Source organism: Phaethon lepturus, unplaced genomic scaffold, assembly GCF_000687285.1.
Source record: "Phaethon lepturus isolate BGI_N335 unplaced genomic scaffold, ASM68728v1 scaffold3894, whole genome shotgun sequence".
Lineage (NCBI taxonomy): Eukaryota > Metazoa > Chordata > Aves > Phaethontiformes > Phaethontidae > Phaethon > Phaethon lepturus.
In genome coordinates, this window is record NW_010532604.1 from 6,206 (window position 1) to 21,515 (window position 15,310).

A 15,310-nucleotide genomic window follows, 5' to 3' on the forward strand; every position below is an offset into this window, starting at 1 on the left:
ATCTCTGTGTACAATCTTGATATAGCCTCATAGAAAATGGAAAGAATACAACTAAGCATGTTATTAAAGACTAAATGATAAATATACAGAAATTGTGCTGATTGAATGTTTGGCTTTCCAGCAATACAATAATGGTGTTTTGCTGCTCTTGTGTGTGGAACTCATTAATAAAGCTGTAATATACCTTTTTTTGCAAACTGCATTTTCCAAACTTTCATGGTGCTTATAGGCTAGTCTATGCCTCATTTGAAAGAAAAGAACCCATATAAATTATAGTCTGTGTTCCTTACTCTCACAAGACTCCATCCTTGTGGTTTGCTTGGAAGGACTAACATTTTGTTTCTTAATTTCTTATGCTTTTCTCTTCTAAACTCGTCACTTCTTGAAACTTTCAGAACAGTCTCATTTCCATGCTGGTGGAGTATTGCAGCTGTTTCTTCCCTCCCTCCACAATAATTAAACACTAGGGTGAATTGGAAGAACTTTCAATAAAATAAAAAATTCCAAGAAATTTTTTTGCCATATGTGTAATAGATTATGAAACCCTTTGTCAAAATGTTTAGTTCAAACTGGTGTATTGGGAGAGAAGGGAGTGGGAAAAAAATGTAGAGATTGAGACATAAAATGTAACAGGATGGGTGGAATGAACATGAAACAAAAAATTTCTGGCTGAACAAAAGTGGTGGTTTAGAGTGAAGATACTGCAGTTACAGAATTCTCCACAGGAGAACAGATCCAAGACCTCAGTGAAAAGCTGTGTTGAACAAAATCCTTCTGTGATAGGAAGAAAGGGAGAAAAAAAAAACACCAAAAAACCCCCACAATTCCAAAACAGAACAAAAAAAGAAACCCCTCTTGCATCAACAGTAAGACCTGACTGAGAGATCCAGCCTTCAATTTGAAACTTAAATTGACAAAAGTAATTTTTATGATACTATAAATAAAATTGAAATTACTATATAGGTTTTCGTTAACTGAATGCTCATTAATATGAACTAGGGAGACACTGCTTTGTTGACGTCTCTTCACTGAGATCCTTTATGTTGTATGGTAGAAATATTTTTACCATTTTAATCTGGTAATATGAAGGGTAATACTCCTAATGTTTTGGGGGTTTTTTTTTGTTTTGCATGATCTGTTTAAAGGGTTATTAGCTCATAATCTGCATAACAATTTTGTTAGTGTTTTCTTAAAACAGTTTTTCAGAAGCAGTTGATAATTAGAAAATATTATTTCAAAATTAAATGTGAGATTCCTTTTAAGCTATAAAATCTTTCCCCTTCCCAACATAGAGGGGTCAAATACCAGATTAGAAGTATTTTGTACACTGCAATGCATCTGAAATGCAGGAAGAAATAATAAGAATTCCACTGTATTTAGGGTGAAATGAAATTAAAAGTATTTCTAGTTTTAGTGTGTGAATTTCTGTAAGCACAAAGCAATGATTTCTTGAAGCTTAAATTAAGATTTCAACTAATCCATACCTCTTCTGGAAAAAAAGTTGCTCTCTATCCATTTTAGATCCATGTGATTATATCTTCTGGTCAATAAATAAGAACTCTGAAATTTTTCTGACTGTACTGTAAATCCCTTTATGGAGATGATATCCATTATTTCAGTCATGCTTCTGAGCATGAATGGTTATCTTAACAAGTCCGTGGAGCTGTTGGACTTTATCTAAAAGATGTGACTGCTTTTATAGTTCCACACTAAACGAAGTGTCTCAGATGTTGCCCTGCAAATGTTGATTTATATGCATGCACTTGATAATAATTAAACTATTTAAAGCTTAATGTCATTCAGTCAAAATTTAAAAGGATTTGTGAAGAGATACTACTGTCTGAAAAATGAAATAGGGATGAAATTTAAACGTCTTTTTCCTTGATGTTTGTTTTGTTCCTTAATGTTTGCTATGTTCCCTTGTTTCACTGTATTTGATACAAACATTTCACGATCAAATTTTTATGTACAAAGTGGGAAGAAAAATTAAAAATTGGGGGGCTGGCTTTCCACAGAAATCTTACACTGTTTCTGAAAGCTGCAGTTACTAAATCGTGTTGTGACCAAACTGTTGCTAGTAAAACTTCTCCAGAAGTATATTGCAGTTTTTGGTCTTAGCTATATTTGTAGTTCTAAACAGGGTGGATATTAATTTCATTAGTTAATTGCAAAAACCTGAGGAAAAAAAAATCCAACCTAACATTTGTCTTCCCAAGTAACCATTATGTGTGATGGAGCCCTGCTCTCCTGGAGATGGCTGAACACCTGCCTGCTGATGGGAAGCAGTGAATGAATTGGTTATTTTGCTTTGCTTGTGTGTGTGGCTTTTGTTTTACCTATTAAAGTGTCTTTATCTGAACCCACAAGTTTTCTCACTTTTGCTCTTCTGATTCTCTCCCTCATCCTGCTGCAGGGGGGAGGGAAGCGGGGAGAGTGAGCAGCTGTGTGGTGCTTAGTTGCCAGCTAGGGTTAAACACAACAACTTGATAGAGTGAAATAATTCTGAAGTATTTAATGGAACATTTCCCAAATGAAATAAGCTATGCTTCTCTCACCCTTCCTTTTCTGCAGCAGCATGTATATTGACTCATGTTTAGCTAGTAAACCTGTATAATCTTGGAGCCTTTTCTGCTTAACTAAAACAGTGTTATTCTACTAACATTCATACAATCGTTAAGAACTAAGATTGTACTCTGAAAGAAAATGCTGTTGAAGGCAAACATTTATAGTAAACATTTATGTAATTTGGTCAGCGAGGTCTCATCTAGGGAATACCTACACAAGAGGTGTGGATTGCATAATTATATACAGGCATACTGGTATTATTTGCAATCCAGCTACTTAGAAAACAGCAGAAGGCGCATAGATACAAACTAGTTACTGGAGCCATCAGTGTTCAAGAGAAAATTCTACCTTACGCACAGTGAGTTGCATGTTTCTGCTGCTATTACAAAAGCTATTTGGGTTGGTTTATTAGGTTGTCCCTGCTACAGTTGCATTTTCTTACAACAGCATGTATTTGCATAGATAACCATTGCAAAAAAAGGGAGAGTAGCGTCCTGGGTGGCAGCATTTAAGAAGTGATGGTCTGGTTTGTATCTTCCTTCTTTGTATAAGCAAAGGGAACATCCTTTGCAAAAATGAAAGCATCAACATAGGTAGAGGGCTGGGTGGGGAGGAGAGGTGATGTAAGATGGAACTCAGCTGCAAGTGAAGTCTTATCAGGGCTTACAAGAAATTGACAATAGTGTTTCATTTCTATAGGATAACTTGCATTTTAAATGCTAGTTTTATATAAACAAGTAAGTTTTGAAAATCTTTTCCTTCTTTTAATTTACATTGCTAAATAGTAATTTTTCCCAAATGTTCAATTTTTTTGTATCACCCTGAAACTTAGGAGTTTTTGTGTTCAACTGTGGATCAACATATCTAATAAGTTTCAGAAAATCTATTCTGCTATCCCAGGACAAAATCTCACATCAGACGTTTTTTAAATGCGTTCTTAGTCTCCATATAGTTATTTTAATAATTACTGGGTGAGTAATGCTTTCACTTCTTAAAATTTTCTCCTTTTCAATTTTGAATGTTTCTGAAAATTATTTTGCATCTAATAGCCTTGACAAAACTTGGGCAGCCTCTTCATTTTTTTTTTAATATGAAGTACCTATTCTGCTTTTACAGACACTTCTTTGTTAGGTTATGTGAATAGGTGATATGGGGACTAACTCTGTCAAAAGTATTAAAGAACGATTCCCAGAGAGACATTAAGAAAAGAATAGCAGACTCCAGTATTTATTTTTCAAGTTGCTTTAATAGTAATTCATGATGACTACAAGTAACATTAGTATTTCAGAAATGGTGTGTTTCCTGTCTTGTATTCCAAATGCATTCCAAATTACAAAATTTCTTTGCATGTATTATTGTTGTGGCATGGTTTTTGATAGATCAAAACTAGACCCTCCAGCAACTACGTGATGATAATCAGTGTTATGGAGCAGTGACACTCAGCCTTAGCCAAGATACCCACATCATCCAATAATAGTCATACACCAAGAGCTGAGTCTGAGAAGCAGATGCCATATATGTATATGTCTTTCTATAGAATTATAGCATACGTACAGCCATAACATCTTTCATATTAAGGGAAGTGAAGCAGCTTTAATGGAGTGACATGAACAGATTATTATGCAAACACAATCTTTAATGGATTCTTTTAATCCCCCTTTTTGGAATCTAGAAATGGTGGGTTTAAGTATTAGAGTACAGAATAGATACGAAAATAGTATTTTATTTATTCCGGTCTCCTAAAAAGTACAGAAGAAACCTGATGTTTTGGAAAATGAGTTAGTAGGGGAGCTATAATTTTCTGAGTGTTTTTTCTCATAGCTCAAGTATGATCCTTCGTAGTCTTTCTGCAGTATCCTGTGAATATTTCTGCACTATATTGGGTATTCAGTAGGTGTTTCTGTAAGGTTTATAACATTAAGCTGTCTCAGGTTTGTGGATGGAGATATGATTTCTTACTGAAAAGACTGTCCTTCTAAAGGCCACTCAGAAGTTTCAGATGTGGTGTAGTTGATGGGAAATTAAGAATGTTTGATGCATCTGAGTTATCAGCATCTGGCTGAAGTTTACTCGCTCCTGGGGGGGCAATAATCACAGAATCACTAAGGACCTTCAGGATCATCAAGTCCAACCATTAACCCAATGCCACCAAGCCCCCTAAACTATGTCCTGAAGTGCCACATCCACACATTTTTTGAACACTTCAGAGATGGTGACTCTACCACCTCCCTGAGCAGCCTGTTCCAACGCTTGACCACTCTCTTGGTGAAGAAATTTTTCCTAATATCCAATCTAAACCTCCCCTGGCGCAACTTGAGGCCATTTCCTCTTGTCCTATCACTAGTTACTTGGGAGAAGAGACCAACACCCTCGTCGCCACAACCCCCTTTCAGGTAGTCGTAGAGAGCGATAAGGTCTCCCCTCAGCCTCCTCTTCTCCAGACTAAACAACCCCAGTTCCCTCAGCCGCTCCTCAGAAGACTTGTGCTCCAGACCCCTCACCAGCTTCGTTGCCCTTCTCTGGACACGCTCCAGCACCTCAACGTCCTTCTCGTAGTGAGAGGCCCAAAACTGTATTCAAGGTGTGGTCTCACCAGTACCAAGTATAGGGGCATGATCACTTTCGTAGTCCTGCTGGCCACACTATTTCTGATACAGGGCAGGATGCTCTTGGCCTTCTTGGCCACCTGGGCACACTGCTGGCTCATATTCAGCCGGCTGTCAGCCAGCACCCCCAGGTCCTTTTCTGCTGGGCAGCTTTCCAGGCACTCCTCCCCAAGCCTGTAGCATTGCATGGGGTTGTGACCGAAGTGCAGGACCCAGCACTTGGCCTTATTAAACCTCATACAATTTTATGTTCTTTGATGCCAACTACAATTCTGCACCATTTTGACTGAGTTCAGTATAGAAAATGGAGTCAAATAAACACACTATCTGCCTGGTGTTTACCTTTGAAGATAGAAGGTTCATTAGATTGAATGAATTCAACTTCTGTAACCCTTCTTGTTTTTTCTTGACTGTATGAGTATGTATGGTTTACGAAAGAGCAGGCTAACAGTAAGGTAGATACTCATGCATATATTCCTTTTCTGTCTGTATAGGCCTGTTAATGATCACATCTGATTCAGTGTAAAATGCAGTAAAACATGACATGACTGAATGAAAGTATTAGAAGAGTAATTTCAGAATGGTGATTATTCTTTCAGTAGAGTTGCTTCTTAAATTATAATACACTGACTTTTTTTGCTTAAAATACTTATTAGTTCAATTTGGACCAAATCCAGATGATGAATTATTGTTTAAGAACTATATTTAATATCCATTACCATTTTCTCATTTATGACCTAAATGAGAATTGGTGTGAACTGAAACTACTTAGTATAAAACTTCCACTGCAGAGTGAGCCAGCAGAAGTTCTGTCTACCTTTCTTTGTAGTGTAGGAAATAAACATCTACTTTGGTATATGTGTGTTAGTGACTAAAGCGCTGTGCTGCAGTGGCAACAGCTCCGAGGGAACTTTATTCCTCTGTGCACTTAATCTCCTCCAATTTCTTCTCCCTGTCACGGCTCACCTGTGACTTGCTGGTTTGTCAGCAAAGTTAGGATCTTTTTGACTCTTCTTGGCTATGTGTACACACAGTAACAGAAGTATTGTGAAGCTACTTATTTCAGCTCTTTCTACATCTCAGATTCTGGGGTTCATTGAGATTTATGCGGAGAGGTTTTCTGGTAGTGTGAATTAGGAAAATGTGGAAGTGACTCAAAAATTCAGGAGATGAAAAGTTAAGCAAAATAATATTTTTTCTTCTAGTTCTGAGCTGCAAAGGCTGTGTGTTTAAAAACAGGTTTTTAAAACAGATACGTACACTTTTAAAAAGTATTAACTATGCAGTAAACTGGGCTGGAAACTTGCATTGGAAAATAAGGAATGCTGGAGTTTTTACATAACTGTCTTGGAGGAAACAGGAGGAAAAACACAGTGGGCTTGCTCTGAAGAGTGAGAGTTGACAGCATTGATGGCTTTGAATGCTCATATAATGCTGGGTTACAAACAAAGCCTAACTAGTATAAGTGTTGTGTTATGTTTCTGAAGGCTCAACAATCCCTGTTGGATTTCTGCATGTGTTATCATAGCACCATTAAAGCACTCTGACACCAAAATTGTGGTTAGGGCTTGACACCACGAGCGTGTCACAGTGCTTCTTGGTCTGTTCAGTTACAATATGTAGACTGCTTATAAAAATAAGTGTTATCTGTTGTATGTGCAAGCTTTTGTAAAGGAAAGAGAAGACGTGAAAAAATTTTATTTATTCTTATTTTGGAAAAAAATGTTGATTGCTGCATATTAATATGTTATAGGGAGTATTTTGAACTTGGGGGATGTTGTTTGCATCGTCATTGGTATGGATCAAGCATCGAAGTATTATGCTGATAAACATAGTTTTCCTAAATACCTTGTTCAGTGCTAAGTATGATAATGCTGTAAAATTATTAGAGTGAATAACTTCAGTATTTCATATGTTTATAGCTTTGTTTTCTTTTGGTTTTGCCAGTTTTTGTGTTTTGGTAACTAGGTTAGGTAGGTTGTGTTTGTACTGGCTTCAAGCTGCTGTTTTTATTTGATCATGAGTGGTAATAATACTGCAGTTATACATAATTTTACAAACCTGTTTATCAGTGGGCCTTTCTGTGATAGAATCTCTCAGCCTTTGACAAATCAGTTCAGGACTTTTGGTCGGCATTCTGTCATCCCCAAGTACTTTAAAGCCATCTCGATAAAAATAAAATATGATCAAGTCTTCATAGACTTTTCAGACTTTCTTCTCTCAAATGAAGCTTTTCAGAATATTAGTGGAAAAGAATACATCAAGAGTCAGAAAAAGAAATAATTGAACTAAGTCTTAAATATTTTTTCATGTCATAAATACTCTCTAAGAAGAAGTATTACACTAGAATTTACCTGGTGTTCATTGGGGGGGAAAAGTGAACTGACAAAATTGTAAATGTGAGACATCTTATCGGAACATACTGAGAACAAACTGCCTTTGCTGTTTCTTCTTAGGTCTAGTGTTGGTCCTTCTAGCAAGAGAGCTGGGTAATCCTGTGAAATCTGATACATTCTGTCACTGGAGTTAACAGTGTGCAGACAACAATCTTACTGGAGTAATAACATTCTAGTACATCCATCTGCCTAGTACAGTCTTTACAGCATTCTATTTTATTTATTAGTGTTTAAGTGAGGAAAAAAACCCCAAAAACAATTAAGGTAGTAAGAACAGCATGATACCCGCTATGTGTATTTTTGTGTGTCTGTCTTTGGCCTTTTTAAATTATAGTGATTTGCATTTATTGGGGTAAAATGTCATCAATGCAGATATATTCCAGCTCCATTTGAGGCAAACGTATGTGCAATATAGCATTATGGTGGAAATAAAATGTCCTTTTCCTTTGTTAGGAAATCAACTCTATTTGGGCTGGTACAGTCTAAGTTGCATTTGACTACCTGTGGTCTTAAAGGGCTATCTTTATGTTTGGACTGATGCCTTGGAAATGATACTGCTTTTGAGAACCTGAAGAGTTGTATTGTTGCAGCCATTTCAGAGGCTGTAGGAGGAGCCCTTCGTTAGATTTTTAAGTTAACATGACTGCCATGCCTTTATCTGCCAAAGCATCAGAGAGATATTTTGACTGTGATACAGATATCCTTTTGTTTTGAAAGGAACATCTAGAATAGATTGGCCTTATCCGTTCTAATTAGATTATATTTATCTTTCTGTAAGATGTCTGTTCAGATGTTCTTTGAAATAGTGATTTACATATCATATAAGTGCTATCACTTTTGATACATTTATGTACTTTCTGGAGGGTTATTGATTACATGATTAGTTTAACTCTTGTACAGATTTCTTTAGCCTAATAACTGTGTGATTATGTTTAACAGCCTACTGTCATAGTTCTTAGGCTATAGTTGCTTCAATGCTAACCAAGAGGCCTCATGAAATCAAAACAAAGAAGAGTTAAGAGCAAGGACTGAGAAATTAATGAGTACAGAGAAGATATCTTAACCTTGAGAATAGAAACATCCTAGCAGGAGTGCCCAAACAAGGATGGTAAGAAAGAATTGCTTGGCTGTACAGCAGAAGGGGCAAACATCCAAGGAAGAGAAACTATCCTCAGGAGACCCGTGACCATAAAAGGGAAAAAGGAGTAGGGGGCTAACTCCCCAAGCGACCACCGACAACCACCCAAGACCCGCATGCATGCATAGTGTAGTTTTGCAACGCCAGCATTATGTAAATGTAGTAGATAGGGAGGGAGGTGGAGATGTCTTCGAAAATGTGCGAATATTCATGTCTTTAAATATATGAAGGATGAACTTTTGTTTCAGGGTATGCACGTTAGGTGGAGTGATCCCCCGTGCATCCAGCACTGCAATAAAGAATGCCTGCCTTCTAAAACTAAGTGTTAGCAGGTTTTCTTGCCAACTTTTTTGGTAACACTTTCTTGGTGGACAGACTTGTTATTTGACACCAGTTATATTAAAATAGACAAACTTAGAGGTGGAAGTTAGTGGAAAGCAAATGTTATCTTTTGTTTGTTTGTTTGTTTTAAAAAAAGAAGTAATGGGGCAGTATTGTGGGGTTTTGGTCTCTTCATGTTTCCTTAGCTTCTGAATTTACAAGCTTGTTTTAAAAAGTAACACTGCTAAATACAGGGTAGACACCTCAAAGTACATCTGCTCAATGTGTCGAGCAAAATTTTCAGGCTCTGTTTGGAAAGATTAGGCATCCACATGTGTTTTCAGTAGCTAATGTGACTTTATTCTTGGAGATAACTCAGTAGTCTGTAACTTGCTTACTTTGATTTCTGAGTGCTAACTTTAGATGTACAGGAAGTAAGTTAATATTCCTCACCTTATAATAGCAGCTGTAATTAATTTCAGTCACAAGTAATCTTATTAATAGTAGGAATAAAATGGGATATATTTTCCTGATGAAACGTCATTAATATGTTTGAAATTTTCACATCCATGATTTTTAGTCATATTAGTCCAGACAGCTCAATATGTAACTTAATGTTCTCATTGCCTTAAATTTAGGTGGAAGAAGGAAGCAAAAATATACGCTTGGGCTCCCTAATTGCTCTGCTGGTAGAGGAAGGACAGGACTGGAAGCAAGTTGAAATACCAGCTGATGGTAGTGATCAATCTTCTCTGGCTCCACCAGCACCTGTGCTTACCTCAGCTCCTGCAGGTCCTTCAATTTCAGCCCCTCCTAAACTGGAACATCGACCTGGAAAATTGCAGTAAGTTACTATGTTTGTTACGAAATGGAACTCTTACTTAGTTAAATCAGTAGAGCTGAAACAAGAAGGCTCTTTTGTCCCTTTTTATCTAGTATTAAGCTGTTAGTTTAAGAAAGTGTTTCAGTATGTGTGAGGTGGTAAAGCTTGCCTGACCAGAATATTTCTTTGCTTGTAAGCCCAATAAGTGAATTTGAACAACATAGTTTTAGTAGAACACCTTCTATGGATGTGTTTTCATCCTGACATACAATTGCTTTATGAAGGATTCTAAGCTTAGATTAGGAAGAAGTTGTGTTTATATGTGATGGACACTAATTCTTATGCATCAGATGTTCAGTATACCTATAACTTGTTTTCAGTTTCTTTTTTAGGAGGAAAAATAAGCAAACAAATGGCACAATCCAAAACTCTTTCAAGCTCTTGCACTTTTAATATTAGAAAAAATTTCTTCCTATTTTCATGACAGTGGAGTGTGAAAAACTCAAAACTGCGGGTTTACGTGCTTTTTGTTAGTTTTGTCTTGATCTGTTAGGGTACTCTAAGCATTGCAAACATCTTGGAGGTGGAGTAAATCAACCCCAAAGTGTTAGTCAAGTAACAATAACCTATAAATCACTGGTTTGCGTTGCAGGATGTACCTTATTTGGAGGTATCACTTCTTATATGGAGTGAATTGTGATAGCACAAAAGTGGTAAAAGTACCACTTTTAGCCTATTAATGAAGAGAATAGGAAACTAATTTTGATAGCATGTGCTACACAAACTGTTTGGTTTTGATTGTTTGGTTCCGTGGGGTTTTTTTATTTGTTTTCTGGGTGGTGGTGTTTGTTTATTTGTTTTTAAAAATCTCATTGCCTTTTCTATCTGGTTTGCTATGTTTACTTTTGCTATCAGCAAATTCATAATAATTCCTAATTATTATTCATACTTAATTATGCAACTATACCTGTATGGTTTTTGGTTTCTGAAAAAATAGCTATTTCATTAAATCAATCCTATAAAATAAAATTGAAGCTAGGGCAGAGGTCTTAACTGGAATTAAGCTGCATTAGTGATGCAAATACAGGTAGCCAAACAATTAGTAGACATGAGAAACCCTCTTGTCTGAGCTCCTAAAGCTCATTTTTTAATGTTACTATAACAAGCTGGTCTTAAAAAATGTATTTGTTTCTTCACTGATGGCCCTTTTCCAGAAGAATCCGTAAGTATATTGCATTGCTGCTCTAAGGAAAATACGGAGATGAGTTTTCTACTCTTTATTTTGATCTCTTTAAGGTCATTATTATGTTTTTAAACTCAACCTTGCATTAAAGTTTGGTGAAGGGGCACAGAGTCTGACTTCAGTGTTAAGATCACAGCCTTTGTACAGAACTCTCTTTTCTTCCCCAGCTGTTGCTTCTGAAATAGAGCATATACTGTGCAGTTTCTCTTGATAAACATTAATGAAATAAGTTAATTTTACTGTTTAAATAGTTTATTTTTCTTCTTATTTATTTAGGGTTCGCTTAAGTCCTGCAGCTCGCAACATTCTGGAGACGCATGGACTAGATCCAAGCAATGTTATACCTTCTGGGCCTCGAGGAATCTTCACTAAAGAGTATGTAGATATTTCAGTAATGCTACAATCTGATATTCCTTTATTTCTTCCTTTGAACCTAGAGCAATCTCTGTGAACTTGAAAAGTTCAGTTTTGTTCCAGTTTTTTCTATGGAGGAATGGCTTAATTAAGTTTGAAAAACCTGTTGAGAAGATATGGAGAATAGGTTAGGAAATACTGTAAGAAGCCTTTAATTAAAAAAAAAATCTTAATGTTTTTATATCCCATCTGAGTTGTCTGGTACTGCTATCACATCTCATGCAGCTCAGCCTAATGGTGGCTATCAACTCCTAGGCACCCCTGTTAGCTACCATGGTGGATCTCAAGAATTTTGCTACTCAGAGATGTATTCGTAGCCAAAATAAAATACCAGTGGCCTGTTTTCTTCACCTCCTTTTCTTTGGGGAGTTCAGATCTTCTGCTTCTTTCACTGAAGTTCAGTTATGAAGTCTTGTCAGGATTTAATTTGTTCCCTTTTTTATTAGGCTGGGGAGAGCAATGAAGTCTAATGGTAAGAAATCCAGAGTTCTCTTTTTCTCCCATCTTTGTTTTTTCACTCATCTTTTATTTAAAGAATGTTTGTTTACAAACCTGTAATTTGTTATGATCAGGCTTCTAGTAGTTTACTATACTTTTTGAGTATTCCGTTGTAATGATTGGCACTCAAACCTTGGAGTTGAGGAACTTACGCGTAAAAGCATGTTGTGGTAGGTCCAGAGCCCTTAGCCTTGAAATGGTGCATTATCTTCACATTAGCATGTATGTTATTGAAGATGAGGATTTTGGCAGGAATACTTATTTTTGTTCTCAGTAAAATTATTCCTTTTGACAAATGCCATCATTCACTTACACAGACCTTGTTAGCTGCTGTAATTTTAGTTCCATTAGAAGACAATCAGGTCAGCATAACTTGGAATTGAACCTGGAGAAGCAGACAGTGGAAGTCTGCTGTTTTTTCAAAACTCTTTTTCCCATGTTCTTTGGCTGAGTTGAACAGATATAATATCCTATGTAACAGCAAATTATCAGAGTTTTTTTTTTCTAAATTATGTAAGTGTAATGGTAATTTATGGTGTGTTACTAGGCTATGGCAGGTGGAAACCCTCTAGGACTTTGAGCTACCTAATTAACTTACATCTAGGAGATGTAGCAAAGATTTTTATGTAGCTATGAGAATTATCTAACAAAAAATCTTCTTTTTTCAAAACTGCTTTCTTCCATACAGAAAATTTGACTTTGAAATGTCATTTTAAGGTACAGATGGTCTCGGGTTTTTTAACCATTCTTTTGAAGTGGTGTTAATCTTCCAGATGCCTAGAGGTTCTGCTATTATGTTCATTTTGAAATGAAATCTTTGCTGACTTTCGTAGAGAGCTGCTACAGGATTTCAGTAAAATATTTTATTTTGCTAACTTGAGATTACTGTTAAAATTCATGCCATGCTTTATAGCTGAGTGACTCATGGTCTCTTTTCCAAGTAGACTAACAATTGATTCTTTGAGGGAATGTTGCAAGTTCACTTTTCACTTTTAAACACTGATTTTTTTCTTATTGAACAGGGTGAGTTATGTAAGCAAGCAAGATTCTTTTCCCCTGACTGTCTGTCTTTAAATTGAATTTACTGTAAAACATTTAACGGTAATAGGAGCTTTCACTTAAGAGCTTTCTGTGTCATAATCTACTCCCTTAATAGGCTGATACTTCATTTCTCTTATGTATGTGTGTAAGGCTGAGTTACTGTTGTCTTCTTCCTGCTTGTTTTTATTTTATGGTGTGGCAGCTTTTTTTTTATTTTTAAGCAATATCCTCTGCTTTCTTCAGAAATATACTAGAAAACTTATGTGTTACAATTTTGGTCAAAGATTGCACCATGTTCCTAGTCATCAGCACAGACACTGTGTTTCAGAGAGCTATGTTAAAATTGTTCAGACTACTTCTGTCCTTTCTCATCCTATTTACTACTGATCTAGGGATTTATAAACGCGACCATAAAAAGGTGGGGGCCTAATTGCCAATAATAACTATGTTATGCTGAGGTCATGTTCCTCTCATCTGTACCTTCCTAGCAGCTGTCGCTAAGTGTCATTTGGCATCTTGGAGCTGCTCAAGCATTTGCATTTTCAGCTTGCAAATAAGGCACAGAGCACATGCGTAATGTTGGTTTTTCAGGGAGTCATTGTTCGTGTGTATGTATTGAGTGCAGACTTACAGTGGGATCTATGCTGTATGCAATTTGACAGCTGCCATTATGGACGAATTAGTTCCTTCTATACTGTTGATAGTGCAGTAAGTCTGATACCTAGAAGTTTCTGATGTGTAACATTCTCTGTTCACCTTTTTCCTTCTTCCAGAAAATCTTCTATGAATTGAGTAATCAGATGTTCAGATGAAAGGGTATTGAGAGAATTTAGTAACAGTAACTGCCACCAGAGGAAGCTAGTGTCAATCTGTGCATCTCCTGTTGCACAACTGAATTCTTAGTGATTTTTAGGTGTGTGTATAACCTCTAACTTGTCCATTTCAAACAAAGTATATTTTGAGCACAAAATACTGAGTTTACTTTCACCATTCTTTGTTTTTTGGCTAACAGGGCATAGAAAGAATACACACTCTGTAGTAGTGGTAAACTGAAGTGTAATGGAGTTGCCAGAATCTGCATACTTGTAATAACAACAGTGGTAATGCATATATTTGTTTACCAGGCTCTGGTGTCTTTTTGGGGAGCAGGCTTGCTCTCTTTCATGTTTGTTACCCATCTCTCTCATCTTTCTCCATTATTATCCTGTGTTGCTGGAGGTTTATCGGGTAGTTGTAAAGACGTATCCAACCCTCCCTTTTCCAGTTCTAATAAAATATTTCCTTGCCTGACTTGTATTGATTTAATTTGGTTCGTTTTGGTGCCTCCTCCAACTCTACATAAATGCAGACTCACAGTCTTGCACCCATGACAATCATAACATTGCTGTACCTTTTTCTTTTTAAGCAGTTAAATCATGTGAAATTGGAGAGGGGGGATTATTTTTATATCTACATATAACAAATATTTATATAATACATTAATATATGAAATATTATTTTATATATGTATATTTTTATACATCTATATCTCATACGCATGAGTTTCAAAAGCTCTGGAGTGAATCTTCCAATCTAAAAATAAGCTCAATTTTGGCAATACATTTTTCAGTTAATATACTAACACCAAAATTATTAAAGCATTTTGACTTGGGTATGATAGGTAGGACCATCTGTTTTTTGTCACTTGCATAAATATATGGAAGTAATTTTAAAGCATTTCCTTAGCTTTAAAATAGATAAGAAACTATAAAAACTTTATTTTATGTATTATGGAACATAATGAGCAGATGGTCTGTCTTATGACTGCCCAGTTAAAACCCTTAAGTAATTTTTGCTAGCTTCTAATATATTAATTAGGAAAGTTGCATTATGTCATACAGTTACTTTTTTTGTCTCAAATTGTAATACGAGGGGATCTTCATTTAATGACATCTAATTGTTTCCCCAATAGGTAGATCTGCTAAATACTAAACACACACTTTTAAACCAAATTTTGGCTAACATGTTAATTTGGGAAAACAAGTAACAACTTTAATAATGACAAATTTACATCCTGAGCTCAGTCACTTTTTTTATTTTTAATATCATTTGCTGAAGTATGTGTTGAAGCTAAAAATAAATTGAAGCAAGTCAGCCATCAGTAAAAGGCATTATATAGAACATACAGAGCTTTTCAGTTTTCAGTTCTTGGTTCTGAAGTGCTACTTTGTTAGGAAGACCTAAGAACACATAACGTTGTTCTGAGATTTTGTCCTTTCTACAAAA

General features: G+C 36.0%; 1 protein-coding gene across 1 annotated transcript in view; it reads left to right on the forward strand.

The window, feature by feature from the left end:
• Positions 1-15,310, forward strand: part of PDHX (pyruvate dehydrogenase complex, component X) — a 44,907-nt gene that overhangs the window by 2,444 nt on the left and 27,153 nt on the right. Inside the window, exons 2-3 of the mRNA XM_010284880.1 lie at positions 9,665-9,870; positions 11,369-11,467. Of these exons, the coding sequence (XP_010283182.1) occupies positions 9,665-9,870; positions 11,369-11,467 (305 nt within the window). The remainder of the gene's footprint in view (positions 1-9,664; positions 9,871-11,368; positions 11,468-15,310) is intronic.